Below are 20,360 nucleotides of genomic sequence, written 5' to 3' on the forward strand. Positions count from 1 at the left end.
TGGTTTTTTTTAGCAACAAAGACTGCGGTGACATAAAGTGAGAAACAAAGAGACAAACAGAAAGAGGATAAAACAGGAAACACAGGCGGCATCTTCAGGGCATTCCTGTGCAACCTAGAATTGCAGTTTACGGGAAGAGAAAGGGAAGTTCCTACATTTTTTGCTTGGCTCAACAAGAAAAATGGTGAACGTGAGCTTTAAATAGCCCTCTAAATCCTTCACTGGCCCATTCAGTGTAAACAGGAGAGCGGGTTGAGCCTGCTGGACTGATAACGCCTTTCATTAGGGTCAGTATTCCTCAACACGTAACCAGGCGCTGGATGTAATTAGAGCCCAATTAGGACAATAAGATGCTTCTGGTGAATGTGACTTGCTGGGATAATTTGACAAGTCACACATTAAATCACACTAAAGTGTTTCTCAAAGCCATCGGCTGGCACTATTAAAAGGAGGGCAGTAATCGGACTTAATGAAAAAGCTTCCCTAATATTTCATACAAAGCCAGGTCATCAAATATGAAAATATATTTTTAAAGCCATGCCTAAGATACGCTTTCAGGTCAGAGGAGTGTAGTGTGGGTTTGTGCAGCACACAGTACACACAGGATCCTCTTCTTAATTACCAGTTGCTGTGGTCTACAATCTTTATTGGGTAACTCATGGGGCAGGATAGCTCAGTAGGTAGAGTGGTGGCCCCATGATCTGAAGGTCGGGGTTCGAATCCACTGAACGGCTACCCTGAGGTACCCCTGAGCAAGGTACCGTCCCTACACACTGCTCCCCGGGCGCCTGCTTAGTGGCTGCCCACTGCTTCACTGAGTGAATGGGTCAAATGCAGAGAAAAACACGTAATTTCCCCACGGGGATCAATAAAGTATACATTATTATTTACCCAATATTCATATTATTTGGAGCCTTCCTGAGGATATTGCCTCTTACTGCCTGGCTTTAATCGAGCTTGATTAAAGCTTGGACTCATTAACGGTATCTGAAGGCTGCAAGCCACGCTCTGTCGCATCTCATCGTCTTCTTTTATCTGTTCTGGGTCACAAAATTCTGATAGCAAAGGTTAAGAAAAATGATTAAGCATTAGGCATCAGTCACTTGGCCTTAGCTAGCTGGATGATAAGCTATATGATATGATAACCTGCAATTTACAGTATCATCATTTTTAAAAAACAAATGGCCCAAATTTACTATTTGATTTACTAGAATATAAATAATTAATGATCTGATAATCAAAATCTTTTGTTACAGTCCTGCATTTGCTTCCATTTGTTTTGGGGTGGCCTGACTAAGTATTAGGGATTGGATGAGGAGCTTCTACATCTGGATGGATCTGATGGGAGCGTGAAAAGGAGACAGATGAGGCGGTTTAAGCATCTAATCACAATGATTCCTTGGTGCATTCCTTTGTAGGTTTTCCAGCAGGGAGGGAGGAGACTCAAAGCTTACTGGAAAGACAGGCTTTCCAAGAGTGTCTCGGGATTCCCCAATAGGAACTGGAAAACATCTCTGGGGTGACGTTTGTGTGAAATACCCTGCTCAATCAGCTACACTGCAACCACAGAGGGATAATCATATTATTATCTAAAGGGGAAAATCTTTATCAATTCTTTACCAATTCTGTGTTCAAAGGCAGCTAGACTGCGAGGTTTTAGGGATCACAGCACATGTCTCATTACTGCAGTGTGCAAACATGATGTAGACAGTAAAGGTGCACTGCTTTGAGTTTGACGTCAGTGTTTTGCAATGATCAACTGTCAAAAAGACATGCAAGTACTCAGAGAAGGAAGTGTTCAGCATGTTTCTCGATTCCCAATTGAAACCGCAACTTGACCTCAGTGAAAGAAAATGGATGGTTGGATTTTGGCTTAGTGAAAGTAAATGTCTTGGCAAGAAAAAAAGGCTAAAACAAAAAAAGCATTTTCATTTGTTTTCACTCCTATTATATAAATCTTCAGCGATTTTGGACTCATTTGCAATATCTGATTAATATTTACACTTATCGAAAACTTTATAATTCAACTCATCATTAACATGGGTATTTAAAATCAACTAATCGCATGGTAGCAACTCACTGCACTTTGGCATGCAAAAGATCACGATGGCCTCCTGAAATTCAAACAAGAGCTTCAGAATGGGGAATAAAGGTGATGTCAGTGACTTTGAACGTGGTGTGTTTGTTTGCGTCAGACAGGCTGGTCTTGGTGCAAATCAAACTGCAAAGTCAACCTGAGTATTGTTCCCTTTATGACTACATCATAAAGCACAGGTCATCTCAAACTGGTTTCATGAAAATGACAATGACTTCACTGTACTCAAATGAGCTTCACAGTCCCCAGATCTCAAACCAAAAGAGCACCTTTGGAACAGATCATGGATGTACAGTCAAAAAAAATCAGCAGCAGCTGTGTGACGCGTTAATGACAACATGGACCAAAATCTCTGAGGAATGTTTCCAGCACCTTGTTGACTCTATGCCACAAAGAATTAAGGCAGTTCTGATGGCAACACCTTGGGTCCCACCCATTACTAGCAAGTGTGCCTAATAAAGTGGGTGATGAGTATATATTGCCAGTAAGGCTTCAAGCATGCTACCAGTTGGACTTTTATTGCATGCCTGGAATTTTTGCCTGCTCTTACTTTTTGAATTTGACATCAGGAGGTAGACCCTTTAATCCCACATACACAAACTCCTACTAAACGCCTCCACAACACAATGAAGGCAACCTGAAAAAGTTAGGCGAGTATGTGTTGGCACAGCACGTCTTTGTGGAATATTTACGGCCCCGTGGAGGCAGCGAAAAGGTTAGCGTGAAGGAGAAAACAATCCACCAGCCCAGTCACGGGCAGCAGAGGATGCCAAGGCCTGGAGGGACCCTGGCCAAATGTCGCTCTATTGCACTCGCTGCACAAACACAACCTACACACTAAGCACTTCACAGCTACACACTGATGAGACACCCAAAGCGAGGCACTTAGTCATGACTCAGGCCATAATAGCCTTCCCACCAGCAGAGGGAATAGTGGAGTGCATCACTATGGTGCATTATTACACAGCTACAGCAGAGGATGGGAAGATACTCGTGGTGATAAACACAGGAGAAGAAATGAATCCATTTCTCCCACTGCAATGGGCACTAAAACTCCAATGATGAGAAAGCACAGACTTGTTATATTAGCACACACATTTGTAAACATAAGTTATAATCCACTGTGTTCAATTCCAGCTACCTAAATAAACCATCTTCTCTTTCCTGATTGAAAATGTATTAGATCAGATTCTTGGGGAATCCAAGTCATGATTCTAGATTCTCTGGATGTAAATTTTGCTGCTTACAATTAGTGGTAGTGCTATATCACGGCCCTATGACATTCATAAGCATACATTTAACTCAGTGATAATGACGTTGTGAAAGGAAGAGGTCAAAATACAGCAAAAAATATATAAAAAGTTGTTAAAAGTGTCAAATCGTATGCTTCTTTGAGGAGGACTGAATTCAAGACATGGAAACAAAGAAATCACTGACATTTTTTGATAGCTGGACAGACAAAAACAAAACCTTGAGTTCTGGTATATTCTCTTGCCTGTTTTTTTTTTTTTTTTTGCTATTCTTGGATATTTATTTGTATACTGAGGACAATAAACTAATAATGACAAAAGTCAGAATCAGATTAAGAGACTAGAGGTAGAAAATGGATAAAGAAAGTGAGGACATTTTAAAAGGGCCACAAAAGGGTTAAAAGAATCACATGTGCTAAGAAATGAAGCAGCAACAAAAGGAGGAAGACAAGAAATAAGGAAATGAATGCTCATTCATTAACTGGAACACCTGTAATTAAGCTCCTTTCCCAGCTCCGTAATATTCCTTTACATGAGAGTGTGACCTTTCACCTCATTGAGACAGCCTCTTTCAGGAGAAACATAGCGTCCCTACATCTGTTTTTGTGTGTGTAACTGGATCTTGCCATGTCTGGCTCTGAGCCAGTGTCGTGTCGATATCCAAAGCGGTCCGTAACGCAGACAAGCAAACACCTTGTTGTTAACTCACCCCCGGGGCCTACCTGAGTTCGACCTTCTGCGAAACACTTTATCGACTAAACACTTTCACATTAGGGCAAAACATTCAGACCAGCAGCTCAGCCAGTGCTCTCTCAGCATTCACAAACTCATTCTTAGGCATGAAAAGTAAAACACAAAGCTTCTTCTAACAGATCACATCGTGAAAACGGGGCTCTTTCAACTAGTTTAATATGTCATGCATGCCTCAGTGCACTTGTCCTGCCCAGAGGGGGAACGGTCATTGCAGACGTCTTGATCAGTGAACTGTGACGATGTGATGCTGGCTCACTGTGACAATCCTAGTCACAGACAGTATTTGAGAGAGGAATGTCCTCTGCAACAGTTAAGCTGTTGACACCCACAACATAAACTGCAGCTGTAAGCACACAGATAATGATGGTGATAAAGCAGAGAGAGTCTATGCAGAATCACAGCCTGCTGTGGCCAAACTCGTGCAGTAGAGCATTTAGGGCCACCCTGCTCTGGTATTCTGACACCAGCACCTCGATCATGACATCACCAAATTGAAAGATGCAGGACTGGTCGACTGTCTTCTTCCGCTCAGCAACAGACCAATCAGGCCAGGACAAAAAAAAAGAAAAAAAAGGATGGCAAGCCAAAAGACAGATGACATCACGCCTCCTCCAGTCATTTCCTGTCAAAGTAGATGCTAATTTTTTGCTGACAGCATGCACAGTCATGTGTACATGCTCTTATCTCAACACAACACCACGTATGAGGATGCTGAAGGACGTGCCACTAATAAGTGGTGTGCAGCAGATCATTTTAATTTTTAACTGCAGCACTGTGCAAGAACATCAAGGGCACAGCAATAACAAATGCTGATATAATATACAGGGTGACAAATTCATCACAGTTTCAACAAAGGCTTCTATCAGTGAGGACAATCACCTCACTGCTTTTTTCATTCTTTCCAAGAACCAGTCCACCTGCATGCTTATAGGCTTTTCATGACTTACTCATCAGTGATCTGGATTAGAAATGTGACAGCTGAACGCTCCTACATCATTACTATTCCATGACGTTTGGAGAGGCATTAAAGGGCAACATAGATATAATATGGTGGGGTGTTTAACAGCGACGCAAAATGCTGTTAAATATGTTGAGTTAGGGGGCAGGACAATATATTTCACTTTCTAAATGACCTTATCTTGAGTAATAGGACGTTGAGGCTCCATGTACACTAAGTATGATGCCTGATAGGGGAACACAAAGGTGAAAAGTGCCAGATAAAAGGGGTTTAAACCCATGTAAACAAACCTGTACCCTGCACCTGTCTTCCCGTTACTATATTGACTGTATGCCCACTAGCTACCTGCTAGGCAGTTGCTGAAGGTTAAGCTACCTTGAGGTGAACGCTGAGATTGTTGATTTTAACAATCTGACTCAACCACACGACTGGTTCAACCCGACTTAGCAAGTGTCTGGAGGATTAGCAGCTCGCGTGGTGCTAGCACACTTAGCTGGGTAGCCACGTCTCAGGTCCTGTGAGGGTTACCAACTCAAAAACGCACAGTGACAGTCAACGGAGGGACGTGTTAAATTACAGGACATCCCTCATCTATGTGCGGCAAGCATAAACTCATTAAAGTGAGGTTTTTGTGGTTGCTAGCTAACGCCTGTGACAGCTTGATCCATCCGTCGTCGCTTTATTTCCACTCCCTGTCTGATAGCGTTAACCTCGGCTCATCACTGACCTGGAGAGATGCTTCAGGATCTGCTTCTTGATGAGCCCCGCCATGGTTGCGCAAATCCGATATCCGAGCCTCCGCCGCCGGGTGTCACAGCTAACTGGCTAGCCTAACCGCTAGCTTTTCCCACTCGAGGTTTAAACTCACAGCTCACAGCCTGATCCCTTCGCCCGCGTTCATGTTAGCGGCGTTCCCGCTTTATTCTCTGGGAGATGAGGGGCGAGATGGGCGGAGAGACGGCATTTCGGACGTCCGAGTGACAGACAAGCTCGGAGACAAAGCATATCGCGTTAGGCCATTTCACGCAAATATACCGACAGAGGTCTGAAACGGTCCGGATCACTGCAATACCTCACACCGTACACCTGGACCGAGCGGCGTCTGCTGTCACGGCGTCTGGGCGGGGACTAATGCGGGATTCATAGTCTGCTAGGAAATTCCCATTACGCACAGCCGGGTAAGTGCCAGTGTTACAAGTGATAACGTTTACAGTATATCAAAATGTCTTCTTTATCATTTCATCTGAAATGGGGCTTGTTAAACTATATTAAAAGTATATGCTGATCAAGCCAACACTTCAGTCTCGAATAATAAACGTTTTGGACGTACTTTCACTGTCATATCTACATTTTCTAAAAATGTAACTTACTTTATTCTGAAAATCTATTTTACGATGGTTTTTATAAAACAAACAAGTATTATCTTTTTATTTTGTTTTTATTCTTTTTTATTATGTTTTTTTCTTTCGGGATTTTTAAAGGCATGATCTATTTTTAAGGAAGATGTAATTTCAATTCATGTCTTAAAAATTAAAAATTCATTTTAATGAAAGTGGTTTATCCATTCATTTATTCAGTTGCCTTTTTTCAATTAAGTCGAAGATATAAATGAAGACATTTATCAAATTACTTTATTTTGATTACTTAATTTTGAAAAAGAACACAGGACACAGAAAAAAACATGTTAAATGGTGGAGAGCAGAGAAACGGCGGACAAGACATAACAGGGGTGACATCACACTAGTGAGAGCTTTTCCATTCATTAGATGAAAAGTAATCCTTCAACCTCATTTCCAGTTATCCATACTCCGTTTAAGACCATTATAATCCTGTTAAGGTGTAAACATTTCTAAAATATATTAAATAAAAGTAATAACCATAATAATAACTACTAATAGTCATTTTAGAAATTGAATGTATAATCCTAGAGCTTTCTAACTTTTACATGGACACCTGTATTAACGTTTGGGTTTGGTAACAAGAGCATGCAAAACTTTTTAAATGAAATGAAGATTTTCGTGATAAATTAATCTTTTCCTCATTTTGCATAATTTACACCACGTAACATCTGTCTACTGATTGAATTTAGCTATTTATATTCATATTTAAAAGACAGCTACAAAACTTTTCAACCAGCTATACAGGCACTATTGGGTCCTCTGGATGACGAAATATCATTTTCACTATTATTAACTTTCTTTCTTTTTTAACTTCATAATTAAAAACGTCAGACCATTAAACAGCATTGCTTTGTAGTAGAAGTAGAGGATTGAAAGTGCCGAACTGGCCTGCCTGCAGTCCACAGCTTTAAATAACTGAAAGCATTTAAGCATCACGAAACAAAACAAAAAATGCAAAAAGAAGACAATGCAAATGCAAAAAGTAACACTGTGACTTGTTTTAACTGTCTTAATAGTCTAAACTTGTTGCACATTTGAGTTTAATACACAATTATTATTCAGTACATTTTGAAGGAACAAATCAAGGTGTGTATCGGATCACTTATAAGCTCTCCCTCTGGAATAAAACAGGAGAGTAACTCATTCCACTTTTTAAGTTTATAGTTTTTTTCACATATACATGTTAACATTTTTATCATCTTCTGACTTAGTATTTCCATTTTCCTTCCTTTTATTGGCAATTTTGTTGTACTTTTCTATATGCAAAATTGTTATGTTGCACATCTTTGCTGAATAAAACATTTAGGGAAACATAGACAGTTGCATTTAATTTAATTTAATTTAATACGAACGTCAATAATTTCATCAGTGTTCTGTACATGCAATGCTCTCATGTATAGAACAATGCTTGTTCTCCCGTGTATCTGCTGCAAGTAATGAAGGTGGTTTTGACTTAAAACGCTCTCTTAGCGACATCTAGTGTTCAAACCGAGAATGTGACCATTTCGTCGTTTTTTACGTCTTTTTTTTAAGAAAAGGGGCAGAAAAGGACTAATATTCTGTCTCAGAACGTTTTCGTTATGTGGTTTGAAGAACAAAATCCAGAAATAAAATAAAAGTCTATCGGTAAAGATGCAGATTAGAAAGCCCTAAAGAATAAAATGACAACATTATTAAAAAATATATACCATGAATTAGTACTTAACGATGCCATAAAGATCACTAAGACCACTGAACTGTTGGCACTGAAATTAAACATCAAACGCAATCTCCAGACTTAGCACACAATAGTGACGGGATTTTGGTGCCACAACTGTGATTCATTCACCTTTATAATGCGTTTACTGACTTTGACAGTTGCACACGGACTCTGTGACTTTTCTGATGTCTCTTCTCTGCGCGAACGTGTACAGTACGTGATTTGCTGCCGTGCCAAAACTTCAGCTGCCACGTATGAAAGGAGGAGCAAACTGGAAAGGAAGAAAGTGCCCCTCCCTGCGCTGCTCTGCTTCACTGAGCTGTGTGCAGAAAGTTTGCATCAGCAGAAAGAAAGAAAAAAAAACAGCATTAGGGGAAATTTGTAAGAATAATAACAGAGACAAAAGTGTGTGAATGGCACACAGACTGACACTTTGATAAATCTTTTCTTCTTCTCTCCCCTTCACGTTATTACAAAGTCACAGTTTTTCTGCAAATGATGAGAGTATGACACACCTATATAAATATGTCTTTATGCGATTATCACACCTGATGCAAAGACAAAAACATGCCTAATATAAAAATCTACTATAAGTGCAGCAGCCCACTAATCATTCATTGCTTCCTAGTGTTTTATGTCACCGGACAAGACCCATTCAGAGCCTGGAGTTGGGCATGGGACAACCCCCATCCGCATACCTCAGCGCAAAAGCCCCCCGGGGAAAGACACGAAGCACTCACTGATACGCTGCTGGTCCAGTCAGTGGGACTGGACTGAAAAGCCTCTCCATCCACGACTGCAAAACCAGCAGCCCCCTCTCACACACACACACACACGTCTCAAAGCTCCCGCTAACCATGACTGCGAAAAAGCCAAAGAATAGCGACAAGAGCGCCGCATCCAGCCAAGAAGATGCGCCGAAGAAAAGCCAAAAGAGCAGCCACAACGGAGCAAGTGCCCCCGGACCTCAGGGGTCGCCACGGTCAGGCAGCTGCCTGAGTCTTCTTGTGACCACGGTGTTTTATGTGGCGTTAATAGGTGCTGCAGGGTTCGCTGCTTTTCACGTACAACAAGTGCTGGATGAAATCCGCCAGACGAACGCAAAACACGAGGAGAGCGCACGGCAAAGCGCAGAACTGAACGGCAAAGTGGAAAGTGTCGTTCAACAGGTAGGTAGGAAAGAATACGAATCAATGGATAGAACTTCTAAACGCCACTTTTCATTGTTCCAGGTATTTTCCAGAACTCTAAAAGGAAGCATTACCTTATAATAAACGCGTATGCACTTATATAGACGTGGATAATGTGGTTTTACTTCATGTACTCTAGGAGTCTGTGTTTGTGAGCTCTAAAATGTGAGTGGGTAATAAAATTTCAGACCCACTCAATAATACGTCATCTACAGTATTATGAATTTCTTTATCGCGGGTTTCTTTGAATGAGAACAAGTCGTTTCTGATTGCAAAGCTGGACAGGGCAGATTAGGATGGATTTACAAGGTCAGTCATTAATGCAGAGATTCAGCTTTCTCTTGCTTCACAAAGAACATGAGGTGGCAATATCTTTTCCAGAACTCATCCCTGCTAAAAATTCAAATTCATATCTAGGCTGTTAAAGTGGAGACTGAGACTCCTTTAAAGGCTTGTTTCATATATCATTTCTTCTTGTGCTTGATCTGAATGATACCAAAAAGAGAGAGGAGACAGGATTCATCTTGGGCACATAAAAGCAGCCCACTGAAGACCTTCTGTTTGCTAGGATTGATAAATCAGAAGCAAACTATGTAAAAAGGATGTGTGGCCTTTAGAAGCAAGGGACTGCACTGAGCCCCAGTATAAGATTATCTTACACTGTGAAGCTCTGATACAGTTCAGGGAATAACAATACTGAGAAACTGAAAAATTCCTGCACCAACTTTTTCACCATTGTAGAGATTTCATTTTTATACATTGAATTTGAGCTTCATTTGCACAGCTGTAGACTGTGAAATCTAATAACATCTAAATGCAAGAGAAGAGTGTGAGTAAAATTTGTCTTTGTGTTTCCAATGTTCTTTGTAAAGGTGGAGTCTCTGAGGGGTGTTGTGGATGGGCTGGAGTCATCTCTGGGGATCACACGGGTGGAGCTGGAGGGGGCCATCAGTCGAATGAAGAGAGGCGAGGTGGAGACGAGGAGAGTGGAGGAGGCCCTTCAGAGGCTCCAGAATGATCTACTCAAGGACCTTTCAGAGGGTATCAATGAAGTGAAGGAGGCTCGAGAGAAAGACTTCTCCTCTCTGGAGAAGACTATTGAGGAGCGCTTAGCTGAGGCCAGCCAGTCCATTAAAGCCAGCGTTGCAGAGTTCACTGAAGCTCAGAGTGAGGCGCAGAGCCAGCTGGCTGATCTTAAAGCCCGCCTGGGTGACATCGAAGACCCCGCTCTCATCAAACAAGAGCTGTCGGCCATTGTTGATGCTGTAGCTGAAATTAAAACAGCCAAAGATGCAGCTGACTCGTCAGGTGATTCCCTCAGACAGCAGATCAGTGCAGTGAGGGAAGAGCTCCAGACTCGCAACCGAGAGGTGGCCTCAGTGTCTCAGGAAATTGAGACAGTGAGGAAAGTGATGCAAGACACCACTGGGAATCTGAGGGAGTCTCTGTCTTCAACCGAGGCTTCGCTTCAGGTTCTGAAGGACAAGGCTGTGATGCTAGAGAGTGGCATGGAGCAGTTTGCCGGTGCTGTTCGTAATGTGGAGGAGCAAGTGAATGAAGCAGCTACTCAGGCCCTGCTGAGAACTGATGACCTTGCAGCCAGAGTCAAAGCATCGGAGGAGAACGTAGTTTCAATGTCTGCCTCAGCATCAGACATCAACTCCAAAGTACAATCGCTGTTTGAAAAACATGATGCATATGAGAGCAGTCTGGCTGCACAGGGGAAAGCTGTGGAGGACATTAAAACTAATTTGGAGCAAGAACTGGAGGCAGTGAAGAGCAGTTTGGAGGATCTCCAGTCTAGTATAGCTGCTCTAGAAGGAGACAAGACAGAGTTACCTTCAGCAGACTCCAGCCTGGGTGAACAGGTGGAGGACCTGGAGAGGAGGCTTGCTGCTTTGGAGGACAACAGCAGCAGGATGAAGCCCGAGCAGCTGGAGAACTTAAGAGACATGGTAGCTGGTTTGGAAAGCAAAGCAGCCAAGCTAGAAGGCCACGATCAGGCTATCGCTGCCCTGCAGGAAGCCCTGCAGAAGACCACAGAGTCACTGGCAGGCCTGTCTGAACAGCCCGACATCACAGAGGAGTAGTTAGCAATGTCCCATCGGGATGTCAAAACATCCAACAACAGGGTCAATAATAAATCCAAACGGGTGACAAGCTTTTCCTAGTTTTAAAAAGAAAGGTTTTTCAGAGTTGATGGTTGATGCCGTGAAGTTGCACACTAGAAAAGAACAAACATGAGGACAGTTAGGGCAGGAGTGAGAGGGGCAGAGATGGACTGCTGATCTGTGAATCCACACTCATTCTGCACTGTACTTTTCTATTATTATTTTTTTTTCAAACTCACCGTTTTTGTGCCAGTTGGCTGTTTTTTAATCTTTCTAGTGGATCAATAAGCTCATTTTGAGCACCTCGTTTTTATTCACTCTGTTTTTTGTTTTTTAAGAATAAAAAAACCCTTGTTAACTCAAAACTGTGAAGAATTATTTCTGGGTGTGAACTTCATGATAAAATGATTTCTTACTTTGGTTCATTACATCATGGGTGATGTATTGACAGGAAGGGCGGGAATGAAAAAATAAGAGACATGATTTACCCAGTGGCTGATGGGGAGAGGGGAAAAATCATAATCCGTCTTCGCTACATTATTTATAACTTCAGCATCGTGTTATTAATAATATGTGACAAGGCTGTGGAGTCCAGGCAACAATTTTTCACCTCTTAATGAATAAATACCAGATGCTGAACTCTTTATACAAGTGAAAAATAGTTTTGCCTCTTTACCAAGTGTTCCATAGAAAGGCGCTTCCTTCGGCAACAGCTAAAGCTGTGGTTGCGTGACCACTTCGTTGGAATACTTCAAAGCTATCTGTTTTGGTTTAAGGCATTTGGACATCAATAAACTATTTAAGTAATCTAGAGAGTACATCAGGAAACACTCATGTACTGCATATCTCTAGTGACAAACTAGATTTTCAAGTCTGTAGCACTTTAATGGTAAAGGTAAGGCGATTTAGGTCAATGTGTTAAGTAAAAGCTGTAAGAACTGATGCATGGTGAGTGATGTCAGTAAGATATTACTGACATCGCTCTGAGCACAGTGTAAACACGGGGAACATGAAAACAGGCAACACGGCCGTTTTCAATGTTCCAAACATTAAAAAAGGGTCATATTTTTATCAGACACAACATTAAAACCATTGGCACTGAAATACTGATCATTGCTTTATAAAATCTTTTTAAGTTGGGAAACCTTTTTTTTCTGGCATTCATGAGACACACTAGTAGTGCAATACTCACTCCAAATTCTTGTACATTGGGATATCTGCATCACTTATACTACTACAGAATAAGCCATGAACGTGGTTGATTAACAGTTCAATCCTTTCCTTATTTACTGGCTTTGCATCATGGCAGTTAGAGTAGCTATCCACTTAAACCCAATGTTGGTGGGTTAAAGGGAAAAAGAAAGGGATCTAAAATGGCTTGTTTCAAAGGATGAACCGAGGGGGTGCGAAGCAAGTCCAAAAATCATAATATGGCACTGGAAATGAGCATAACTGGTGGGCTTTGACTCTTAAAAGGTAGCTTCAACACTGGAAAACAATGAAAGAGCATGCTTAATCATGGACGCAAGTGGAGAAATATAATGGCACCATAAAAAAGGTAGAAAGAAAAAGGGAAAACAATTAACTGCTGCTTTTCTTTACACTTAGTTTCTATAGAAAATGTATGATGTGTGTGATGTAGTAATGGTGTTTAGACTGGTGTAATTTAAGCGTTATATTAATGGGAGGCTGGACTGGAGAGGATTAAAAACTGCAGTAATTATTAGTTAATTGACAGTTAAAACTATAAAGAGAAAGCGCAATAAATGAATAGAGAAGAATGACACAGCTTCTAAGGCCTCCGATTTCCACAGAACTTTAACCGATCGAGCATCTGTGAGATAAACAGAACAAGCACCCTGCAGGTCACTGGAGCCAGGGGTCCCACAGAGGTCCTTTGTCCAGCTTTGACAAGTCAGAGCTTTTCTGGTTTGAAGAGGGGGATCTAAACAATATGTGGCAGGTGGTTTTATTGTCGTCGCTACTTGCAATCGGTGCTTGTGCCAAAGCTGGTCAGAACCAAGAACTGGAGCTACAACTCAGTAATTCACATTTACCCTGAAGACACGAGAGAGATTCTGCAGAGCTCTGCTGGAACGCGAATAGGCACATTCCTCAAAATGTCAAGCTACTGTATCCCCTAAAGCTAGTATTATGTGGCCCATACTGAATAATATCAGGGCGATTATATAAGGAGGAGGAGGAGGCGTCGCACATGGCATGAAACCCGATGGAAATGAATGAGAGAATTGTGCAGGTAAAAAAGAGAGTTGTGAAAGTGAAACAACTTCTGGGGCAAAGCCAGCAAACTTTTCATGCAGTTGTATTTGATTTACTGGGGATTCTTGACCTGGTAAGTAATGAAACTGACACATTTAGATGGAGCCAGGCAAAGAAAAACAATAAAGCAACCAAATCTTCATCCTCGAGGTCCAAATCATATTACCTCATTTAGAAAAGCTGACAGCCTCAGATCATAGTGATTGCTAGGGTAATGTGCTTCAAGGATGTTCAGACCCATATGGAAAAGAAATAGTAAAAACTTATAAAAGACTTGCATAAGATAAGGCCTAATTCATATAATGAATCATATAAGGCTTATATGATTTACTCATGAAAGTAGCCACTTTCTCATTACTTTCATATATTGTTTTAGTAAGTATCCAAAACATACAAGTTTCATTTATATAATCTTTCAACGGATCTTATATCTGTTTTCACTCTTGTATGCTTTTCATGCAAGTTTCACACAAGACAGATACAAACTTTATAAGATTTATATATATCTTTTCCATATGGGGATGCTCACATTTGTTTTATTTGTAATAAAAAACAGATTTATTTCAGTATTTGTTCTTGTTATAAAACAGCAGTATGACAGGTAATCGAGTGAAACCGATGAATGGAAGCCGGTCTCAGTTTGTTTTTCATGTTGGCTTGTGTATCTCTCCAATATCTGTTATATCAGCTATCTCGTTGACCTGTTTACTTGTGACGCTCAAATCTCCCTCGACTGCAGTGAGGTTACTTAATGTCTGTCGAAGCTCAGCGATCTCTCTCTCTCTTTCCATGAGATCTTTTGCTAATCGTCCTATCCGAAGAGTCAGGTCTGACACCTGGGGCTCAAACTCGCCAAAGTCTCTCCTAATATTAGCCACCTTTGGTTTCAGGTCGCTGGCAAAGGTCAGCGTTCTTATCAGGCGGGCCCGGCCGCTCTCTAGCTCCAACAAGCGCTCCGAGATCTGCTCGTCGGCGCTGGCAAGTTCAGGGATGCGTCTGCGGAGCTGCTCTATGGCCTGAGAATTGCGTTCAGATGCGGATCGGAGGTTGGAAACTCGATCGATGCTGCTGGCCAGCACATCCCCGATGCGTTTCACCATGCTGTGCTCCACCTGAGCAGCCTCGTCTTCAAGCTCGCCCGCCTGAGTCAGCAGGGACTCCACCTCAGAGTGCAGGCCATCCATCCTGCGCACATCTGTCCTCACTGACGACACCTAGATGGCCATAGGGAAAAAAGAAATGTTTGAGAAGAAAGCTTTTTCTGTAAGGGCTTTGCAACAAAAAAGCATGCTCACCTCTGCAAAAGATTCTTTTTGCTTTTTGACAGGTAACATAAAAACTAGACTAAATACTTACACAGCGCTGTGCGATAATGCAAATTTGGGTATCAACTGAACCAAATAAATACACGGCCAGTACTGCCGAAACCAATACCGATACTGTTACTTTTAATCTATAAAGGGACGCGACATATATAGCAGAGTGTGTTATTGTTTATGAGAGAAATTATCATCAACCTGCAAATTCTGAATAGATTTGAATGATCACTAAATCACATTTTTACTTTCCACAATAAATAGTACAATACAGCACACCTATCAGCTTTTCATCTATTTGTAAACTTGGAGACCTTGAATGTAAATGTGGTGTAGCTGAGGTATAGTTTTTCATCTCCCAAAAAAAAGTATTTAACTGAATTCAGTGGGCTACATACTGAACTACAATATCGATTGCTCTAGTGTTAATCCGATACCGATACCAGAGTTGCTATCAATATGATTAATCTCTACCTTACATACACTTGTCCCGAGAATTAGCTTGCATTCTAGAAAAAGAAAAGGCGCAACATCAATAACATCATCAATAACCTTGCTGGTAAAGTCCTTTGTGATGGTCGATGTTCGTCCTTCGATCTGACCCACAGCTTCTCTCAGTGAAGTCAAGCTGCTCTGAAGCTGAGCCCTCTTCTCAGTCAAGCCAGTAGCCCACTCCTTCAGCCGGGCTACATCCTGCTCCAAACCCTCCAGCTGAGACTTCAGAGCCCCACGCTGACCCCCGAGACTCTCTAGCATCAGCTGGACGCTCTCACACTGAAACAGGAGGTACAGGACATGTTTTTTCCCCAATGAAAAAAAACACCTCAGGACAGAAGACGATTCACTGAGAGGAAAAAACAAACAAATCAGACATTGTTCTGTAAAAACAAAAAAGATTGTTTTATTAAATAAGCTTAGTGACACAACAGGTGACACCAGAACAAGATGGAAATGTGACATTCAAATATGCGGATTATCTTGATATTTGCAAAGCTTCTTCTGTTTAAAATCTAATCTAACACTTAGAAATTTTATTGACGCTGTTCATTATTGCTTGTTTCCAACTGATCAGGGAATCTTTTGCTGTTTAAACAACAAAAACACGCAAAGAAAATGGCCAATAATGACGACCTTGCATCAAAGGTGGTGATATGAAACTGCTTTGTTCTCAATCAAAACTTTAAAACCTAAAAAATATCCAGTTTACAGTTGAATAAAACAGAGAAAAGCAGAGAAGACTGAACAAAGACTGGCACATTTAATGCTGTAAAACTGTATCAGTGCATATGGATACCTTGAGAGTAGTCGGGCATATTTAATAAAATGGTGCACAAAGGTAAATGTATCCAACTTCTGTAATACAGTGCAGTGTTTTCATGAGCTCATGTTGACATCAGGCTAGTTTTCTGACATTAAAGTGAGGTACAAAGTTTACAGACATAATACTAAACTCAACTTAAGGGGTTTACAGCGTACAGTTAAACAGGACATTCCTACTCATTTTTCCTAGTGGACAAAAAAACCCAATGACATCATTCAGTGAGGTCATCAAGAAAAGGCTCGGTCAATTTATCCTCTTCATCTTTCTCCCACTCCTCCTCCTCCTCGTTCCATTCCACTTCCTCCAGAGCGTCAGAGTTCATTTGGCTGTCAACCCCACTTTCCCTCAACACCATGGTGAGTTCACGGACCGCCTCCTTAACCACGGACAACTCATTTTTCATCTTCATGATGCTGTTTTGAGCCTGCAGGGTGTCCAGCTCCTGTCTGATCTCGAGGATTTCATTTGTTGCTTTCAGCATGCTGTCCTCAGTGCCAAACACCTGCAAGGTCACCTCCTCCAGCCTCTTCTCCACCCCGCTTAGATCTCCACCTAGTTTGAGGATGGAGCGCACCGCCTCCTCTACCTCCGGCAGATGCTCTTCGCATGCCCTCGCACGGGGAATGTGTTCCTGGAGCTGAGAGCTCAGCTCGGCCTCCCTCTTGTTCAGGATGCCGATCTGCTCCTCCAGCTTGTGGATCTGCTTGGTGTTCCAGTCCAGCTGATCCTGCGCTCGCTTGACGTCGTCCTCCTCTGTGCGCTCCAGAGCTCGGGCGTTCCTCTTTGTGCTGTCCTTGAGCTCCTCCAGCCTCTCCGCCAGCGAACGGATTCTCCGCTCGGCTTCATTCACCCGCTCTGTGGCTCCAGCATGAGCGTCCCTGGACTCGACCTTGAGGGAGGTGAGATCGGAGTTGATGGCTGCCAGACTCTCTTGCCACGTCTCAGTCACGTTGAGGAAGTGGGCGTTGACCTTCTCCAGATCACGGGAGGCAGAGCTTTCATCAACCTGTATTGTCGTGACAGCAGCATGGAGGGTGGAGATGTCCTGCTGGAGTTTTGTCACCAGGGAGATGGTGGAGAGCGCATCCTGTAGGTCATCCTCAGAGGCGGCAAGCTGCAGCCGCAACACAAAACAGGAGTGCTGTTTCTGTGGGAGCTCTATGATCCTCAGTATTCACATAATACACAAAGTGGTGCAGTGATAACTCAACTTTAAAAGAATGAAATTCATGAAGGTAGATTTTTTTCTCCCTTTCTTTAACTTAAAGGTACTTTTTGTAATTATTCCTGTAGTTATCTAAATCTTTCAACACCAGGGGGCAGTATTTGACAGTGGGTGTACTTCCATGTTTTCAGAAGTGCCCATAATTGTAAATAACAATGCACTCCTAATGACTTGCTTTGGTAAATAAAGGCTTGCTGCACCATCTTGTGGTTCAAATCAGTATCACATGAGAATACAGGTCCTGGTTCACTTTCAGGTGACATCTTTTAAACAAAGAAAAATCAAAGCAGTTGTTTCTGCTCTATCTGTCATTGACTTTGGGAAGGTTTTAAGGTGTTTTTAAAACATAAGAATTTACAAAATGTATAGCAGCATCCTTTCTGACTTGATGCTTAAAGTGTGTTGCATATGTTTGAGGTGAGTAAACAAATTCTGAATTTCTCAAGAAATGCAAAGACTAAGCAAGTTTCATTCTACAAAAAATGTAACCGTAGTTTTTCCCTCCCTTGAGGTTAAACAAAAAAATATATATATAATAAATAAAATATAAGAAGAAGACACTTTTTCCTGCTAAACTTAAATTCAAATGGGCTGAAATGCAATAATCTCAAGTGGAATTTAGGTGAACAGACACACTGGATTTTATGTGTCCAGAGTTTGGAATATTTGTCTCACAGCTTTCCTTAAACAACCTAATACAACACAATCATTGTTAAGTTTATTTGCTTTGCCAAAGAACTAAATTCTATGTTGAAATAAAGAACATCTGGTACGCACAGAGTCCAGTTAAAAACAAGGTAGTGTTTTATAATACAGCGTGCGGTTAAAATGCAGTTCCCCTCAAATAAAATCTATTTTATCCAGAGTTATGATGTATTAATATTTACCTACAAATACCTACTAGATACAGTAGAATAAGGGGCAACAGTTCAAGTTTTTACAGGAGCCAAGAAATAATTACACTGTAACTAATTTTCAGTAATGCATAACTTCCTTAAACCTTTAAATTACTTAAAACTGAGTTATTAATTCCTGTAAAATACCTGAAGTGCTGTCCTACTTAAACTTACCTACACATAGTACTTACATTATAATAACTTCTTCTAATTACATCTTCTGTAAAATACATGTTAACATACAAGCTATAAACTACTTAAAATTACTTATGGGCTATTTAAAATTACTTGGGCGCAACTTAACATGACATAAACTGAATAATTTCTTCTTTCCTGTGAAATACCTGGAGTTAGTACTACTTAAAAGTAGTTACGCTGATACTTACAGTATAATTATTTCTTCTTGCCTAAAAAATATTAATTTTTACACCCTTATCCTACTGTATCGAGCAGTAAATATTTATAGATATATAATTACATCGTAATTTCAGATAAAATACACTTAAAATCAATTTAATTCTAGGGGAATTACACTCTTTATCGTCGGGCTAAATATTTAAAGATCGCTAAGTATTTGACATTCACACCCATCAAAATTTGCAGATTCATGGTCCAAACACGCTGAGGATCTGCTCCACAGTCAATCAAACGTACCTTTTTGGAAACTCTGACAATCTCCTCCTCCATGTCGAACAGACTGGAAGTTTTTCCGTGTAGAGATCTGTATTTTTCCTCAATCTGGGAAAATTTCTCATTCTGCTGCAGCACCAACCTGAAAGCCAGAAAAACTTCAGAGAGAAGTCCTCTGTAGTTCTGAAGAAAGCGTTAATACTAATATGTGGACTTACCAGCTCAGAGCCCCACAAGCTGCGAGCGACAACAAGCACATTAGACTTCTAACGTCCAGGCCCGAGGGCGTTTTGCTCGCTCCTGTCTTGTCTCCTGCTTCAGTCTTCACTTTCTGCGTTTCTTCTTTCCCGTTTGAGCCTTCTGATGGTTCATCGCTTTGCTTCTGTGCCTGCGTCTTCCTCCTCTGCTTTAGTTCAGTAGGCATTTTAGCGCAGTAATAAACCGCTGGTTATCTTTTTATAGCCTATTTAGAGAGTTAAACGGGCTTACCAGAGTTTGTTACCTTGCACAGAAAAACAGGACTCCTGTTTTAGAGAGAAGTTCATAATGTAGAAATCAACTTCAAAAACGCAAAAATAACGGACTGAGTGTGCGTGTGTTACCGCTTTAAAAGGACTTTTTCTTTACCCCTGTTCCCTGGAAAAATGCGGCCTTCAAGGGGTGCCTCGTAAGCTCGTAAATATTAATACTGTAATGTTTAACTAGTTAAAAGCACCAACGCTTTTAGTTGTTTAAATGCTATAAACACAATTAAAGAGAAAACATTTTACTCCAGTAATTGATTATTTGTTCGTGATGAAACCTGTAAATTAAGCAACTTTTCGCCAGGTTTAGCAGTGTTGTTTGATTTTGCATCAAATTTCCGACAATGACCGCACGACTATCAACGCAACAACCGGCCACGTAAGCGGTTGCCAGGATTTGCTCTGAAATTGGCCAAAGTGGATTAATGTCTGCAGAAAGAGATCAATATTTGATAGACTGTCCGATTTGGAAGAGAACTTTACTGATATAATTTTACATTTTCACTGATTATTTAAGATATTTATCAAACAGACGAGATCACGTTTCAGCTTTTTAAAGCGAGAACTGCTGCTTTTATCTGGTTTATACTATTGACTTTTAATGAAGTGATATTTGCCCAATAAAAACACGCAAAGGTCTTGAGCCACCCTTTAGTCTTTTATATTTTTACAGAGAAAAATGGGAAATGAATGCAATAATTGCATGAAACAC

The 20,360-nt window shown here is 41.1% G+C and overlaps 3 protein-coding genes across 6 annotated transcripts in view; 1 reads left to right on the plus strand and 2 right to left on the minus strand.

Annotated features, from left to right (window-relative positions):
- bltp3b (bridge-like lipid transfer protein family member 3B) overlaps positions 1-6,181 on the minus strand; it is a 32,801-nt gene extending 26,620 nt beyond the window's left edge. For 2 of the 3 annotated variants that reach the window (XM_063500460.1, XM_063500459.1), the window contains exon 1: positions 5,784-6,180. In XM_063500460.1, the coding sequence (XP_063356530.1) occupies positions 5,784-5,827 (44 nt within the window). In that variant the 5' untranslated portion in view covers positions 5,828-6,180. Of the gene's footprint in view, positions 1-5,783 lie in introns of all 3 variants that reach the window. The other variant, XM_063500458.1, reaches the window with a different exon arrangement.
- Positions 6,182-8,958: 2,777 nt separating this feature from the next.
- Positions 8,959-11,768, plus strand: ckap4 (cytoskeleton associated protein 4). Its single transcript, XM_063460294.1, has 2 exons — positions 8,959-9,324; positions 10,218-11,768. The coding sequence occupies exons 1-2, from the start codon at positions 9,013-9,015 to the stop codon at positions 11,433-11,435; spliced, it is 1,530 nt and encodes a 509-aa protein (XP_063316364.1). The 5' UTR covers positions 8,959-9,012; the 3' UTR covers positions 11,436-11,768.
- A 2,491-nt stretch (positions 11,769-14,259) lies between these two features.
- ikbip (IKBKB interacting protein) lies at positions 14,260-19,718 on the minus strand. 2 transcript variants are annotated; one of them, XM_063460296.1, is made up of 4 exons: positions 19,343-19,718; positions 19,149-19,266; positions 15,605-15,826; positions 14,260-14,950 (listed from the first exon to the last, which is right to left on the minus strand). In XM_063460296.1, exons 1-4 carry the CDS (start codon positions 19,546-19,548, stop codon positions 14,384-14,386), a joined length of 1,113 nt encoding a protein of 370 aa, XP_063316366.1. In that variant the 5' UTR covers positions 19,549-19,718; the 3' UTR covers positions 14,260-14,383. The 2 variants fall into 2 exon arrangements, with proteins under 2 accessions (XP_063316366.1, XP_063316365.1); XM_063460295.1 differs by lacking the exons at positions 14,260-14,950; positions 15,605-15,826 and adding an exon at positions 15,982-17,487.
- Positions 19,719-20,360: the final 642 nt, after the last annotated feature.

The sequence above is a fragment of the Pelmatolapia mariae genome, linkage group LG17, assembly GCF_036321145.2.
Source record: "Pelmatolapia mariae isolate MD_Pm_ZW linkage group LG17, Pm_UMD_F_2, whole genome shotgun sequence".
NCBI lineage: Eukaryota > Metazoa > Chordata > Actinopteri > Cichliformes > Cichlidae > Pelmatolapia > Pelmatolapia mariae.

Excerpts from the sequence above, each read along its gene's own strand:
- ckap4 (XM_063460294.1), top strand. The coding sequence starts at position 9,013 with ATGACTGCGAAAAAGCCAAAGAATAGCGACAAGAGCGCCGCATCCAGC. Across the intron at positions 9,325-10,217 it reads TGGAAAGTGTCGTTCAACAG|GTGGAGTCTCTGAGGGGTGT; the intron begins GTAGGTAGGAAA and ends TTCTTTGTAAAG.
- ikbip (XM_063460295.1), bottom strand. The coding sequence starts at position 19,548 with ATGCCTACTGAACTAAAGCAGAGGAGGAAGACGCAGGCACAGAAGCAA. Across the intron at positions 19,267-19,342 it reads GCTTGTGGGGCTCTGAGCTG|GTTGGTGCTGCAGCAGAATG; the intron begins GTAAGTCCACAT and ends TCTGGCTTTCAG. Across the intron at positions 17,488-19,148 it reads TTGTCAGAGTTTCCAAAAAG|CTTGCCGCCTCTGAGGATGA; the intron begins GTACGTTTGATT and ends TTGCGGCTGCAG.